Source organism: Meleagris gallopavo, chromosome 1 (assembly GCF_905368555.1).
Source record: "Meleagris gallopavo chromosome 1, MGAL_WU_HG_1.1, whole genome shotgun sequence".
Lineage (NCBI taxonomy): Eukaryota > Metazoa > Chordata > Aves > Galliformes > Phasianidae > Meleagris > Meleagris gallopavo.
In genome coordinates, this window is record NC_139404.1 from 85,356,046 (window position 1) to 85,372,927 (window position 16,882).

Consider the following 16,882-nt stretch of genomic DNA (forward strand, 5'->3'; position numbering starts at 1 on the left):
TTTTTTTTTTAGTTCAACTTCAGCAAGATTAAAAGAAAGCAATCAGTACGTTTATTATCTAACTAATGTTGATATAGTATAGAAGTTTAGAGATCATGCTAGACAACAGACCAGTAGTACTTAAAGACAGTCTTCGGATCACAACTTACTGAAGACCAACAAAACAAAGTGAGTAGAAAATGGACAAATCAGGTGATTCTCAAAATGCTAATAGCTTTCACACACAAAAAAAAAAAAAAAAAAAAATCACAATTTCAGTTTCAAACCTTGCTGAAGGCTACCATTCAACAACTATCAAGTTTCTCACCTGAGGTTGACCAATGGTCAGTTGGCTCTTTAAAAAACCTACTACAATTATTTAATAAGTACAAGGGACAGATTCAAAAAATAATAAAACCATCAACAAAACAATCTTAACCTGACCAAGAAAGTTATCTTAAACTAGAATTACAGTCTTCCTTATTCTTTTTTCAGTCTCCTCTGTCTGGAGATGCAATCAAGTTACAAAGCTAGCCAAGTTATAAGCCTCGTAAATTCTTATCAAATCCGTGCTTTAATAGTAAGCAGTAGAAAGGTCTTTACCAAGAATACTCTGTACTTTGATATGTCAGTTCAGGGACTTCATTCAAGAACCTTAACTGCACTCAAGTGTCAATACGAACTGAAGGGAAAAAAAAAAAATGGAGTACCTTGTAAACACACTAATTCACAGCTTCATACGGCAAGGCAACGCATGAACAGTGGAAAAGAAGAATCTGAACTATTACATGACCTGGAGGTACAAAGATCTCCCAAGAAAACAGAAAGTAAGAGCTCTTCACTAACAAAACACTTAAGACATAATCTAGAAGCAGGCAGTTTCTTTCAAGATAACAAGCAGCCAAATGAGCAAGTGAATTTATACCTTCTGTAGGAAAGGGGAATGCTGTGATCATCTTGAGTGTCTTTCTTGATTATCTTCCTACTTTCTTGATTACCCTCCTACTTCACCCTCAAACCAACCTCATTGCTTCTATAACCTTTTCAGCTTTAGCTGTGTTGCCCACAACTTAATATTCATATTGTTGTCCAATTCCACCTCTGTAATGCAATTTAAAGCCAAGTAGCCAACCAGCTCAGGTTGAATCAAGTAGTACTTAGAAAATTTATAAAATACATACACACATTGGTTTCACATTTTCACTCATCCCAGAAATGCTGAAGTAGACAGTTAGCAAGTTCCATCTCAAGATGTACCCTTCCAAGGACACAATCCATAGGTAACCACAGGGAAGCTCACGTTTGTCTCCCTTACTGAGAAAAAGTTTTGTTAGTTTCAAAGACTCACATTTCAACATCTTGAATGAATCCAAATGTAATCTCCCAGTTGTTACTTTATTTCTCCTCTATTCTTACCACTGTAACTTATGTGCCTGCTTTCAACACCTAGCAAAAATTTATGTGTAAGAACTGCCTACCCACAATATCTACTTTTGCTGCGTTTCAGAAACGTGTCCAGAAGACAAATGGAAGTTTAGACTTCACAGAAATAATTCCTTCCCAAAGAACAAAGGAAAAAAGAGCAAAAGACCCTTAAAAGAAATAGAAATGTCTTAAGTAGATTCAACTTGATTCAATAATCTTAATTCAGTGTTGATAATTTTTAAAAAATAAAATCAATGACAAGTCTTTAAACTACTTTATACTTAGAAAAACTTCTATGTAAACTGTGCCTGGTAAAGCTAACAGAACTTATTTAATATTAACTTTTACCTCATGAAGCAGGAGGATATAATTTTAAGCTAGACACCAAATCCAGAAAGCGGGTAAAATTCATGTATGTGAAAGATAACTTGTAAGCCCATACACGCTCTGCTTTCTAGGATTTGTCTTAAACAAAAAAGTGGGCACCAACCACTCAAATGCCCATCACATATGCTGGCATAGAATGTAGAAAGGCAGCAGTGCTACAACCTAGGTTCTTGGTTTTACTCATTTATAGGTATCCTGCCTATATCCTACCCTATTTCATTCACAGCATCTCTGAGAACTAAAATTAATGAAGTTGTTCAATAAACTTCTGTGTTAACAGAGTTAAGACAAAAATCACACGTATATTGGCTCTCTCTGGTTCCTAATTGTACCATCGTTATAAAAAGTTACAAGATTATTCAATAGCACTGGTAGATTAACAAGCACATCATTTAAATATATAGAGAGAGAACATTTCCAAATGGAGCCAGTTGCTCCCCCCACCCTATGGCCCCCAGCAATGACCTTTCTATCCACCTCTCACACAGACACTAATAGAAAACAAAACAGGAAAGCAAGATTGAAAACCAGAAAAACTAGCCAGGTGTCATCATATCAAAGGCTTTTTCTTTTTTTTTAAATATCGACTACACTTCAATCTGACTGCCTTTTTAAAAAACATCTTGAAAAATACTTAAGTGATGACTTGTATGCTTTCTTTATAGAGTTAGCAATTAAACTACTTTACACAAACATTTTGAAGTGAAGAAGCTAAATAGACAGCTTCCTTTACTAGCTTATCAAGAGTTTAAATGATTAAGTGTGTCAAAGCACAGATGAGGAAGCAGATACCTAGTCACAGGGCTTGAGCAAATAAGTGTACCTTCATTCAACTTAAAACTGGGACATGCATACAGACAAAACGTTGTCAGGAGATGAAGAAGTGACACTTAAGTCACAGACATGTGTATTTAACTTACAAAGGCACAAGGATAAACTGCTGAAACAATGCCTCTGTTATTCTTTTGTTTAAACATTCTAGCCTTAGTTTCTACTGTACATCAGAATCTGCCTTATGGAGGAAGCACATCTAGCAGTTTTAGCACAAAAAACATTTCTATTACATTTCCTTCCTCAAGCTTCAAACTCTGTATCATTCTGGCATTATAACTATCACCTTCCCTAATACAAATTTAAAGAGCAATGTGAGCAATTGTACTTCATTATTATGTTTTGTTTTAAAATCCTTCCTCTCCAATCACCTCATGAAAATGAGCCCAATAAATGACAGTAAATACACTAACTGCACCTTCTTCAAGAACGGCCTGCTTTACATAAGACATCCTTGAATCATCACTGTCACTCTTATGCAGAAAGGGAAGTGGGACATTGGAAAGAAGACAATTCAGCAGTTCTAACAACTAGATAGAGCTCCTGGAACATTGTTTTAGATGACTGCTCAGTACTTATGGCAGACTGTTTTTGAAAAAGTTACACTGAAACTGGCTTTAATTTATTGCTAACTGGAAGTAAATCCACAAATAAATCTGTGGTTTGTGCACCATAGGGAAGTTAAAATAAAACCTATTTACACAATGCAGTCATTTATGTCAAATTTCCCTTACCATAAAAGTTTTTATTTCCTTTGCAACACAATGCCTTTTGTACGTACAACAAATACAGGTTATTAAAGGAAGACACCATAGACACAGTGCTGAGCAATTCTTCCAGAACTTCTAGTAAGGTTGCATCTAAGTGAATGCTTTTATTGTACTTAGGAATTCAAAAAGAACACATTAAGATCTACACTCATCACTCAAGTAGTCTGAACTGCATTTTTGTTCCTATCAGGTAAACTGCATTAAGCATCTTCACAATTGAAGGGTCTTCAAATACTTCCCAAAAATAAAAATCCTTGCATGGTAAGCAAGCTTCAGGTCAGTTATCAAGCACAGTAGGACTGCCACAGTATACTGAATAGTTACAATCATTACTGAAGATGTGGAAAAAACACACACATCACTCAAACATAACAGCAGTGACATTTACAGTAAGGTGGACGTTTCACTGCTTCTACCACCATTTTCACCAGCAGTAAAACTATACCACGAACTTATCTGTATGCTCAGGTGCAGATAGAACAGCAGGGATACAATCTGTCCATTCACCGTCTATAGGTCTAAATATATATCACAAATGACAGATGCCAATTGTCACATCACAGCTGTATCCCTTCTCAAAACAAAACTGCAGATTTTTCCACAGAAATCCTTGAAATATCATTTTGAAAAGTATATATACCAATATTAAATATTAATAACCATCTTACCCACTACTGAAACAGTACACAAAGTAGACACTCATCCTGATTATTAAAATGGAAACACTGCAAATCAGGAATCCATTAGGTTTCTGAACAGACTTCTCAGCTCTGACTAACATTAGCATCACCTTATGCTAATAGTGTGCAGCATCTCAAAAACATGAATAATATTTTGTTCCAATTCACCACTTGTGAAAGCTGTATGTCAACATCCATTATGACTCCCTTAGTTTTAAGGAGTGAGTTAGGGAGGTCAAGCTCAGACAAGATACCAGTCACTCACTCTCTGCCACAGAGATAACTACATACTGTAAGGGCTCATGAACAAGTAATTACACTGAAATTAATGTTTTATGAAGGAAATGTTCTTAGTTTTAAAGGTCACAAAGTGACAGATAAGAGCACACAGCAGAACAAATGCAGCAAATTATTGTTTGACATGCAGGGTCAATGAATCCAAACAATAAATAGTTCTGTTCTTTAAGTGATTAAAAATGTCAAGATACAATATCTGCAGACAAACAGTGTTAAGTATGCAGACAGAAAATCTACTTTATATTTAAATGTCTCTCTTACCTGTCCTGCGACTGCTCCTCATACATTCTTTCCTTTCCTTCTTTGAAGAGTCTGATAGCCCGTTTCGACTTTTTCATGAGACTATCAATGTAGATTTTAAAATACTCATTCTCACTGAGTTGTGCAAGTTTTTGGTTGTCATCGTATTTGCTCAGTATAAGTCGCAAATGCTGATAGGTGTCTGGTAAAATGTCAAGAATGTAGGGGGGGCTGTTTTTGAGTTGAAGTTTCGGGTTTTGGCACAGTCTTACCTAGAAGCAAAAATAAGTGAATTTTAAAAGACAATAAATATGTTGGGGGTAAAAAAAGACCTGACATCTTAAAAATGCACAAGCACGTTCATCCAGCTTTCAGAAATGAAGAATTAAGCCCTTCCTCATTTATATTCCATGAAATCTCAACATAGCCCCTGATGTCAAAGGAAATCAAGTTTGACATAATGCTGTCACATTTATGACAAACATAGTTTGCTTATATAGCTTTTAAAGGAAGAAAAACTTTGCCTGCCCACTGTATGCCAGGAAGTATACTAGCAAAACACAGTATTGCAAGTCATGCTAAGAGAGGTTTCATAGTAATAGAAAAATAACCTGGTCTCAGACCTGGAATCATTACCTTCCTAAATGGCACAAAAAAATAATTGAATAATGTATTCAAAGAAAAAAAAAAATAAGCTTCAGATGAATTGAATACTTTTATTCGAATTCAGTCTTCACTGGAAATGTTTCTGAAAGAAGGTGGTACTGTTTTTTGTTTCCAGAATGCATCCATATTTAATTATGTCTTTGCTACCTAATATTATCTGGTAGTTTGTTCTGTAGAAAGTGAAGGAATCAAAACTAACAGGCTTTGAACACTATTGTATTGATATAATTGAGTTACCCAAGCTCAGCTAAAACACTGCAGAGGGATATGTTCTACATGTGTGTACATATGTGTGCACATATCCATAAGAAAAATAAGCCCATGGCATATAAAAATATTATGGGTATCATATGGGTATCATATGGGTATCACAGTGTATATTAGTGACTTTGACAATTCTTTTGAGATATCTAACAGGCTTATTGAGATAATTAACAAGGTTGTAAAAGCTTCTTAATACTGCTGAAAGACAACTCCTATTCCTAGTAACGTATCAACTTCAAAAAAGTGCACACTTTTTACCATTTCAGGGAGAGGGGGAGGCAGGGAGGATTATTGTTTCATATAGATCCCTTTCTAAACTCAAATCTGTATTGCTAGCTCCTCTCCCCATTTCTTAACCTACATCATTAAGAACTAACAGATTTTCATGGGTTACAAACAGTCAAGTAAAAACATAATTATTTCTTTCTCAGAACGAAACACATACCAAAACATCTCTCACAATGAGATTTGGGTAACTGTGATTAGAGAAGTGGAGATGGAAGAACGGACAGAAGTCAAGCATTGACAAGTGAAAAAAAAAAAAGTACGTCTAGCACAGTGCAAACTCATTAGTACTGAAGAAACAAATACCATTCGAAGAAAGTATTTAAAACATAATATTCACAACAGTTCCCTCATACTACTGATCCATTGTTATTTCAGTGATTTATACTGCTCTTCCACATACTAGACCAAGTAATGGCTCAGAAATCCATCTGATGTACTGTAAAAGAGATAGTCCTTCCCACAGAGAAATTTAGTCTTGGTGGGAAACAAAAAGACAGCAGATGGATACAGGCAAACACAAGGACATGAACACAGCACAGTTCAACATGGTAGTGAGTGTGCTAAATATTTCTAGGTATAAACAGTAAAGAAGGTCTTCAAGGCAAGCTACAGAATATTTTAAGTGGATCATAAAGGAATTCCTCCTAAGATGAGGAGAAAGCTGGAAGGGAATAAAAAGAAGCAAAGCATAAGGATGTTTGGTAACCTCATGAGTGAGCGATGAATTCTAGAGCTGCAAACCACAACTGCAAGAGACTTGGAAAAGATGTTTATATTTAACGTGATAAAGAAAACGTTATCAGAATAAAACATCACACAATCTGTGGGTTAGCAGATGCCCACAGTAACATTGTCAAAGAACATAGGTCAGATATGGTGGTATTCTTTAAAAGTCAGACAAGGAAACCTGAACTTACTGATGGACAACATAGCAACTCCTGGATAAGTTTTAAAAGAATAAATAGATACAGAAGATCACACTTGCTCTGAAGGATTCAGAAACACTTGAACTGTTATTTTTAAAGCTAAGTGAGTTGCCTGAGTGATGAAGAAAGGAACTAACGAGAGACTTAAACAGGAGATCACAAATTTTATTTTTGTTATGCTAAAATTAAGCTGACAGACAGACAGAATTCTTTAAGGAGATTTCTGAAATACGAGCAAAGAATTCACATGTGCAGACAGATTTGGAAGTCATATATGTAGAACACATGAATTTCTTTTTGTAGTACAGCTAGGAAAGAACTGCAATCCCAAAGATAAATTTTTTCCAGATAAACCCTTATGAAAATTGCAAACCTTTTTCGTGTGAACTTCAGTTTTCTGCAACTTATGATTTAATAAAAACGTGAATCAATAAAGATAGACATTCTCTCAAAGCAAACTACAGATGCCACCAATCAATATCACTGATTAGATGTTACTGCCTTCTGGAGCAAGGAGCACAGTAACAAAAAATAACAGCTTAAAGGACGAAAATATTTACTCAGGAAAACAATCAGCAATGAGAAGAGACTACAAGCAGGGAAGGCTGCAATCATTTTAATTGCTTATTTATCCTCACTTTTCTTAAATCTCATGATCAAAGAATTAGCTCTCTTTCTGAAGTCTGTATTTTCAATCAGATGTGTCAACAAGCAGAATGTAAATGGCTTTGTATATACTAAATTACAATTAAAAATAATTGCTTATCCTGGATAAAAAAAAAATTGCTTCTGCTGAATGTTGCATTTTAAACAGTGAGTCCCATTCAAACATAAAAAGAACATCCAGTTTAAGTGAAGAATTATTTTCTCTTTCAGATGTTCTAGAAAGTATTTTTCAGTCTAGTGATATTAGTCACACACACACACACACACACACACACACATCAGAACAAGATCCTGTGGTCAAGGTTTACCAAATTATGTCTTCTCTTCAACTTATAAAAATAAATGCAGAACATTAGCAGAACTCTTATCTCCAGAACAGGTCTTTAAGAAAGAAAATCATACAAAAAAATTTGTATTGGACAGCTTGACTAGTTTCATGCATTCCCAGTGGAAGGAAAAAAAGAAAGCTAATTTTTAGTTAGAGTTAGGGGGCCAGTGAAGTAGTACAAGGCTTTCTTTGCCTTTATAGAGTGCACAAGGTTTCAGCCCAAAGGAAGTCAGTTTGTAAAGAAATGGCTGGTAAACCATATGGTTTCCAGAGTCAGGATGTCCTGACACGTACTACAGCAGTTCACAATTAAAAGCAAGCAATAAGAAATGACAGCTGCTGACGCAAAAGATTTACCAATCCACAGAAGTGGTGTACATACCTTTCTTCAAAAGAAAACAGAACTCAAAGCAAAACAAAGTAACAAAAATAAAAATCTCCATACTACATTTTACAGAATGGTCCTCACCAACATTTCAGCAGCAGACATGAATCATATCACTGCACGATTTGTGTATTGTTGTGACTAAAAGCAAGCATGTATATATTTAGCAAGCAGTCTCAAAAAAAAAAAAAAAGCAGCAATCAGGTAGTGAGTTACTAAGAAATGTTTCTCCCATTGAAGTAAACTAGGAAAGGGTAAGCTCCTTCCACTATCTCATTGTAAATTCAAGTATATGGCAATAGAGTGCAATTCTATCTGTGAATAACTAGAAGATTGCCCTAATCTAACAGAAACAGACTTTGAAACATTTAGCTCAAATATCTCTGGACAAGCATACTCTAGTCCCCACAGGGGGAAAAAAGAAAAGAAAAGAAAAGAAAAACACTACACTAACATTTTTCTCCCAAAGACATGCACAAAAAAGCTAGTCTTCAAATTGAACATACTCGACTGCAGATTTAAAGCTTTATTCCATAACATCTTCAGATATGGAAATAATGGATAGCCCTTCTCTTTGAGGCAATGGACTTCTTTCAGAAAGCTGTAACTTCTATTCACTTTTTACTGCAAAGTTGAAAGCCTTGCAATGGTATGACAAAATAACTTTTACTCAAGCAAAGTATAGCAGCCCCATCATAATCTGTTGAAACACCTAATGCTAGTCAAGGACAAAGAAAGGAAAGCAACAACTAAAACAGTATTTAACAAGTAGATCTGCTAAACTCTGTTTTCAGCTGCTTTGAATGGACTAAACAATCAGAGCATCAGTGCTCTTACACTTCCAAAACTACACCTTAAAAACCTCTACTGATCTAGAATTTTCTGCCACACTGTACAAAAAAAAGTCAAAGTATTAAAAAGCATTTCTAAATAACACAGCATAAGGGAAGCTCATAAGATACCAAAACAATTCTTCAGGAAAAAAAAAAAACACAACACACAATGCTATCAATTATACAAACATAACAAAAGAGGAGTGAATCAAGAAAATAAATGAAGTGCAAGGATGACACTCCTTCAACATATACTTCATTCCTGCCAGAAATTACATTAAATGGAATGAATTTTATTTTCCACTGTGGGGTGTGTTCAACACTTCAGGAGGATGCGATACCATCCAGATGGACCTAGACAGGTTTGAGCAGTGGGTCCAAGAGAACCTCATGAGGATCAACAAAGGCAAGTGCAAGGTTTTGCACCTGAGTCAAGGCAATATCCACTACACTAGGGGACAAGCTGGAAGATGAAAGGATTGAGCACAGCCCTATTGAAAAGGACCTGGGGTTACTGGTAGATGCCAAGCTGGACATGAGCCAGCAGTGTGCCTTCACAGCCCAGAAAGCAAACTGTATCCTGGGCTGCATCAAAAGAAGTGTGGCCAGCAGCACAAGGGAGCTGATCCTGCCCCTGTTTGGCACTGGCAGGGCCTCACTTGGTGTACTGCATCCACATGTGGAACCCTCCGTACAGGAGAGACACAAACCTATTGGAACGTGTCCAGAGGAGGGCCACAAAAATGATCCAAGGGATAAAACACCTCTTCTATGAGGACAAGCTAAGAGAGCAGGGGCTGTTCAGCCAGGAGAAGAGAAGGCTCTAAGATGACCTGATAGTGGCCATCCAGTATCTAAAGGAGAGTTAAGGGAAAGAAGGGGATGGACTCTTCAGCAAGGCCTGTTCTGATAGGACAAGAAAAAACGCTTTCAAGCTTAAAGAGATTTAGGTTAGATACAAGGAAAAGAGTCTTCTACAGTCCGGGGGGAGAGGGGTGGGGAGGGGGCACTGGAACTGGTTGCCCAGAGATGTGTTGGATGCCCCGTCCCTGGAGAACTTCAAAGCCAAGCTGAACAAGGCTCTGCAACCTAATCTATCTGTAGATGTCCCTGTTCATTCCTGGAGAGTTGGACTAGATGGCCTTTAACGGTCCTTTCCAAGTCTAAGGATTCTATGATTCCCCCAAAAGAAGGCTTCTCATCAACATATATTTGGAAGTGACCAATCTTTTCAGCTGAGCAAGCAGTAAGCAGTAGTTGAACATCTATCATGTCGCAACCGTACAATATGTTTCCATGATGGTAGAATACAAAGTAACAATGCTTACATTATATACACAGAGGAACACCTGACTTTGGAGAGTCATTTATGCTTTGTTCCAATCAGGAAAGGAGAAGCTTCCATTTCTCTATTTAAATTCTTATCCACAAATAATCTATGCAGACATAGAACTTCATATCAACTTCAACAGGTAATATGCTGAAAAATACTGTGGTTATGACTGTTGATTTCCTTTTCTAGATCCCTTTTGGAACAACCACATTTAATGGATTTGCAAGGTTGTGCATTAATGTAACAATCACTCTGTTGCAAAGAACACGCAATCGGCACAGGGTTTTAAGCTGTTGAACTGCACTCTAGCTGCTCATATTCATTTGAAAACTTGTTTATTGGCAATATCAGTTTAAAGGAAAAAACACTGCTTACTAAGTTACAACAGTAATACTTCTTTTACTCACTAGGTCAGTAGTATAAGCTTTGGAGATACATTCCAATTTGTTCTTGGATAATTAGTAAAAGAGCAAATCCTTATTTGCAATGTCAAACAACTAGGTGAGTCAAAAGAGAGCACGCAAACACTTCCTTTTGTCAACCTTCCCAGTAGAAAGCATCATTTTCTGAGCCAATGTCTTAAAGTACTGAAAAAATGATTAAAAGTTCCTCTAATATTCCTATTTAAAAAAAAAGTCCTGTTCAGAACATGTCACAATTCCACCAGCTTAACACCCACCATAGTATAACATGCACAATAGCACTGCCAAGTCTAAACAGCCAGAGCAGTAAATTAAATGAACTGCTCCCATGCTTTATGTAACAGACATTCTCTCTCAAAGTTCTTCCCAAGATAACCATCATCTTCCAGTAGTAATGCATTCCTAGTTTCAAGGTTTTAAATTCATTAGGCAGAGCTTTTACATACACCATTAAACCCATCTTATAAAATGCCAACATTGGTGGTCATGGTTAATATCTTATTGTTGAAGACAAATAATTCATACAGGTGACACCACCTACTAATAGAGGGAAAAGCAGAGAGCATGCAAGGAAAGGTACAGAATGGAAGGAGGGAAGGAAATGTAAACTGGGAGAAACTGAGCTCTGCTTCTAGTTTTTAAGACTACTCTTTTTCCATCCTTTGGTCAAATAACAGCTTTGCTTTGTTTTCATCTTCCCTTTCACTATTATCTTTAGAATGGGAGAAAACTTTAGCCACCTAACCATAGCTAAACAATGGTTATCACAGCTATTATAGACAAAGAACAAACAAGAATGATGACTGTTATTACAAGAAGCAAAAACAGACCTCAAAGCCACAATCTTACCTTGGGTGGCATCCCACTGACTTTGCATAGCCTACTGCCTTCACTAGGTATTAATTTTATCAGTGAATAACCACAGACATCAGTCATGGGATATGCTGCAAAAATGGGATTTGAAGAAACACTTGAATGAGCAGGTTTCTATTTCTGACTTTAATCCTTGGTTTTGAATTTAGGCAGATGACAAAATGGTCTTCCTGTGCCTACTGTCACATGAGGCTGTGACTTAAATTTGTTTGCCAACATATTAAATTTACTCAAACACATCCTTTCACTCTAAGCACCAAACACTAAAAATTCAAGCAGAAAGCTACAGCATTCTCACACTATGACATCATCCTGTCTGGTATACTTTAATATAATTTGGAAATAAAATTTGATTAACTGAGAGCAGCATAAAGAGGATACATTAAAGATCCAAATTGAGGACACTTATCCAGTAAAATGAAAAAAAGAAAGCACAGTACAGTGTCCAGCCTTCCCAGTGAATTTTACAGAACAGGCCTTGCTGGCTGCTCCAATGCTCTGTCAACAAATAAAGTTACCCTATAATAAATGAGTAAAAGTAATCTGCAAGTCCAAGCACTGGGCTTAAGATTTTCTGGTATTTGTGGACACACAGACAACCCAAGGACAACTGTACAATACAGACTTGTAAATTAAGCTGTACATTCCCCACATGGCTTCAGCAATGACACATTAGGTTCTTGGTTTACAAGCAGAAAACTTCCCTCTACCAAAGAAAAGTGCCTGCTTCCAAGGGTTTATATTTGCACTTCTCAATACAAGATCCTCACTGTTTACAGCATCCTAATCAGTAACAGGAAAATGCCAAAGACTCTGTGTTGATTTGGGGGGTTGGTCTCGATGATCTCTAGAGGTCCCTTCCAACCCCTACAATTCTGTGATTCTGTGATCGATTCCTACAATACCATTTGAATAAAGGTTGTTTTTTAAGTTTATACTCATTGTCAGAAATTGTGGTAGAAATACCACAGCTATTCTTTAGCTTAAAAAAAAAAAAAGTCAAATACTTCCAAATCATCACTCATCAAGGCCCCTTATTTTAAATTAACTCCCCCTGCTATAGCAATTTAACTACTGTGGAACTTCAAGAGGTGTTGAACACCTGCATTTCAGAAGAGCCACAGGGAAAGCAAACAGTTACAACTAATTCCTGAAGTTAAGAAATAATAACACTTGATTTAAGGACCTAAGGCTAACAGCTTCAAGAGGAAGCTGTCAAGCATCACTCATACACAAAATAGAGCGCCTTCACCTCCTGAACAGCTATCCGTGCTATAAATCAAACCATTCCTATCATTGATAAGAAACTCTCCTAGCTAATCTACAGCGATGTTTTATCTCAAATAATGCTAAACAAAATTTCTGGGGCTGGTTCAGGGACATAGGAGAAGATCTAGAAAACTGAAGTCTATCCTCCTGTTTTCTTAAAAATAACTTTTGATAGAGTGTATTACTAGTTCCAGAATGAAAATTTAAAGTACTTTAAAAATCATAAAAATGCAGAGCACACACTGAGAAGTTAGGTGTGCCATACAAATCTGTTTACAGAACTGACAATGAGTGACATCTCCCAGTCCCCACACACATTCCTAAAAGCACAAACGTATCTACATTACCATCATAAGTACGTCTCACAGGACGATGAGCTTAACTACGTTTCATGCTTCAGAGGTCTTGTTTGCAGACTAACAACGTGATCCAACGCAAAACACACAGAATACGTGATTACAAGACCAAGTTAAGCAGTTTCTTGTTAGGACAGCTCAGCTTTTCAAGTTTGAGTCATTTTAAGGGATCTGAAAATAACAATAGCCTGAGGCAAACACACATATTTGTTTTCCCAACACAAACCAAGTTTAAATAAAAAAAACACATAGCCGGAGGCCACAGGAAAGAGGAAGAAAAAAAAAAAAAAAGATGAACCATGCTTAAATAACTTAAGACTGAAGAAGTCCTCCTTACTTTCCATAGCACGAAGAGCACGGCAACTGAAGCTATAGGAAGATGCTGTTTCCCCACGTGCATCTGTTTAAATGTCCCCATTCTTCGCCCAGCACGCACACATACACACTCACCACTTTGTCCATGAGCTTCCAGGTCTTCTCCACAGTCCTTCGGTCGGCAGCTGCCTGCTTGGGGGGGCCCACAGCATCCTGAATGGCGTCGATGAAGCCCAGGATCCGTCCTTTGCGTGGGTTCCGGCCGTTCTGGGAGTTGGCCATCTGGGAACTAGGCTGCCCGTGGGGACAGAGAACAGAGATTCACAAGGTGCTCCAGAACATCTTGTCACGCAGCCAGCGAGGTAACACTTCCTTCTTCACAGGCAGGAAAGGGCAAGAGCAGGGCACGTTTAGGAACAACTTTAACTTCCCGTGACAGACAACCTAAACCCACCTGGGCTGCGTTTATACCGGCGGAGGCCATCGCGAATTTACTGTCAACGGCCCCGCCAAGGGCTGGGAGGGAGGGGACGACAAAAGCGGGAGACGTGCCGCGGCCAAAGGGAAGGAGAGGAGAAAATAAATCAGTGCGGAGCGAGGGAGCAGCCAGAGAGGCCGGGGACAGGCAGACAGACGCTTACGTACAGAGCGGCACCGCACGGCGCGGCACGGAGCGCGGACTCCTCCGCCTACCCGCACCTCAGGGCGTAGGGCCGCGGCTGGCGGGGCGTCTCGGCTCTCCCGCTTACCGCACCGCTGAGCGGCCGGACCGCATCCCGCGCCCGCCGCTACCGCTACCGCTGCGCCGGCCGTCAGCGAGCGTCAGCGATTGCCGCCGATGTACGCGCGAGCTCCTCGCGGAGCTGAGTCCTGTGGCGCTGCCGCTGCCCCGCGGACGAGCCCGGAGCGCCGCTGCCCCACCGCCCTGCCCGCCCCGCAGCCCTACCCGCCCCTGTGTGCGGCGAGCGAGCGTCCGGCAGCAAGGCGCGAGAGAGGAGACAGAGAGAGAGGCACACGCACAGGTCTGTATGCGGCACAGCTCACAGCCCCAGGCAGGCTGTGGTCTCCGCGCGATCCGAGAAAGCGAGGCTGGCGAAGCTCCGGCTGCCCCGTTCCCTCCCCCGCCCCGCGGCGCTCTGGCGGCCGCTCCTCTCCTCGCAACATGCCCGCCCCGAGGCCACGGCTCGGTCCCACGCATGCGCGCCGGGAGGGGAGCAGAGCTGAGTGGGCTGTGACTCCGCGGAACCCCGCCCTGGTCCCGCGGGCGGGAACAGCCGCCCTTCGCGCAGCCAATCAGAACACAGAGATGGCTTTGCTTGACGTGGAAGCCACCAAGTGAGCTTGAAGGTAGATAGAGGGCGGGGAAGCGGGGGCCGGCGATGTTGAGAGTGATAGGAAAAGTGGCCAGTGGGAGGGCTGGAAGGAGGGAGGAGGAGCTTCCGGTCCCGCCCCCTCACGCGTGCCCGCCCGAGGGGGTGGCTTGAAGCCTTCGGAGGCTGGAATGGCAGTGATGTGGTCTGAGGGGCTACTTCGGTTTTGTGGGAGCTTTGTTACATGGTATGGGGCTCTGGGAAATGCGTCCTTCTCGTGAAGCTGCTGTGCTTCTGTCTCGTTGAAGCACGCAATGTGTGTTAAGAATCAGTTGCTTTCTGCTGTTTTCTGCCTGTGCAGCTCTTGTTCACACTTGTGAGAGTTTTGTTGTTGCTGCCACAAAGAGCAGGAGCTTCTCTTCCTTCTTCATGTCTGTTTTCTCCTCTTGTGAGAGAGAGAGGTTTTTTTTTCTTTCGTTCTTTTTTTTTTAAGCCAACAGTGAGGTTTCCTGTGTTAAAGATGGGTCGGAGAGCTGCAGATGCTGACAGCAGTTCATTGCAGGAGGGCAATGAACTCAGGGCAATGAGTGGATATATGTAAAAACTTCCCCGCATGTTTACTTTATATGAGGGCTTTCTGTGGGGATATGGTAAATAAACCCCAACTGATGAATGCCACACTTCTGTTTCAGGGACAAGTTTTTCTCAAATGTTTACATTACCGATGAACACTGGAGAGGAGAAAGTGAAGCGTAGGCACATAGGGTGCAAGGCGTTTGACTTCAGAGCCCTTTGAAGACGTTCCAGGGCGTACTTACATTTTGTGAGTGTTAATCTTACAATTAATTATCATACAAAGAAGCTAAAGCACTTTAAAGCTTTGTGGTTATTTTACGAAGATAATTATTTTAGAAACTGCTTTTAAGTTTTGATTTTCCGAATGTCAGCAAGTGTGGGATTTCTGCAGTTGTTTCTAACCGTTCTTGATTTTTTTTTTTTTTCCCTAATTTTTAGCTTTTAGTAAAATGGCAGTTGAAGAAAAACAATAGAAACGCTACTATGGAGCATTTCGGTGTTCCTTTTATTTATAATGTCATTTACAGGTATTTTTAGTGCAGGTGTCTTCCTGTTGATTTGAAATGTGTCAAGTTACTACTGTGGGCATAGGTACAACAACTAAAATCTCATCATTAATGTCTCCCTCAAAGATCATTGTTCCTTTTTAGCTTTAAAATACAGTCTGGCAGGCGCTTGCCTTAAGTGGGTTGGAAGCTTCTCAGTTCATTGTAGGCTTTGGATTATTCTCTTTTCTATGTTGATTTCAGCATTGATTTAATACTCTTCACTGGCAGCTCTCCCTATCTTTTTTTTTTTTTTTTTTTTTTTTCCATTTGGAGCTCTGCTTGCGTAAGATTAGGTTGGCAGTGACTGCTCTTCCTCCTGCTGTCTTTCTCTTGGTTGTGGGTAAATCAGATGATCTAAAGTATTTTCATGAGCTTCGTAAATCTTTCCTTATTTTTGTTGATTGTTCTGCTTTCATTGTTATGTCATTTTCTTCATATTCTCTGCACTGCCAAGAGCTGTGGTCTATGAGCTGGACTTGGTTGCTGTGTAGGGCTGAGTCATGTTGTCTTGCAGTTCATCTGAGTGCCGAGCCAGCAGGAATAAGCAGCTTGGTTTCCTGCATCCTTGTGTGTATGTGTGTTGTGCTATTAAGCAAAAAGCCAGATGTATTAGAAAAAGGAGTGGTTTTCAGACAACCTCTTTTTTTTTGTTGTCTGTGCTGTACAGTAAGTACAGATATTCTGGGAAATAGCATCCCCAGAGGATTATATGAATTTATGTTGGAAGCTAGCTAGCTGGGACAAGTGAGTGAAACAGACACCTCAAGCTTCAGTATTAAGAATGTTTGAGATGGGCTAAACTTCTGTGTGCTATGCCATGAAAGGACTGGAAGGCACAGCATTGCCTTTGTGCTTTCAAGCATGCAGAGTGAAGGGACCATTTGACAGAAGGCAGCTGAGAGAGGAAGAGCAGGC

At 39.5% G+C, this 16,882-nt stretch overlaps 1 protein-coding gene and 1 long non-coding RNA gene across 34 annotated transcripts in view; one reads left to right on the forward strand and one right to left on the reverse strand.

The window, feature by feature from the left end:
• CBLB (Cbl proto-oncogene B) overlaps positions 1-14,735 on the reverse strand; it is a 125,373-nt gene extending 110,638 nt beyond the window's left edge. The window contains exons 1-3 of one of the 2 annotated variants that reach the window (XM_085239140.1): positions 14,554-14,735; positions 13,669-13,827; positions 4,631-4,881 (exon numbers count right to left, since the gene is read on the reverse strand). In XM_085239140.1, the coding sequence (XP_085095266.1) occupies positions 4,631-4,881; positions 13,669-13,827; positions 14,554-14,697 (554 nt within the window). In that variant the 5' untranslated portion in view covers positions 14,698-14,735. The remainder of the gene's footprint in view (positions 1-4,630; positions 4,882-13,668; positions 13,828-14,553) is intronic. The other variant, XM_085239133.1, reaches the window with a different exon arrangement.
• Positions 14,736-14,937: 202 nt separating this feature from the next.
• Positions 14,938-16,882, forward strand: part of LOC116217324 (uncharacterized) — a 353,825-nt gene continuing 351,880 nt past the window's right edge. For 31 of the 32 annotated variants that reach the window (XR_014887236.1, XR_014887246.1, XR_014887237.1 and 28 more), the window contains exons 1-2: positions 14,938-15,090; positions 15,536-15,666. This is a non-coding gene — a long non-coding RNA (uncharacterized LOC116217324). The remainder of the gene's footprint in view (positions 15,091-15,535; positions 15,667-16,882) is intronic. The other variant, XR_014887266.1, reaches the window with a different exon arrangement.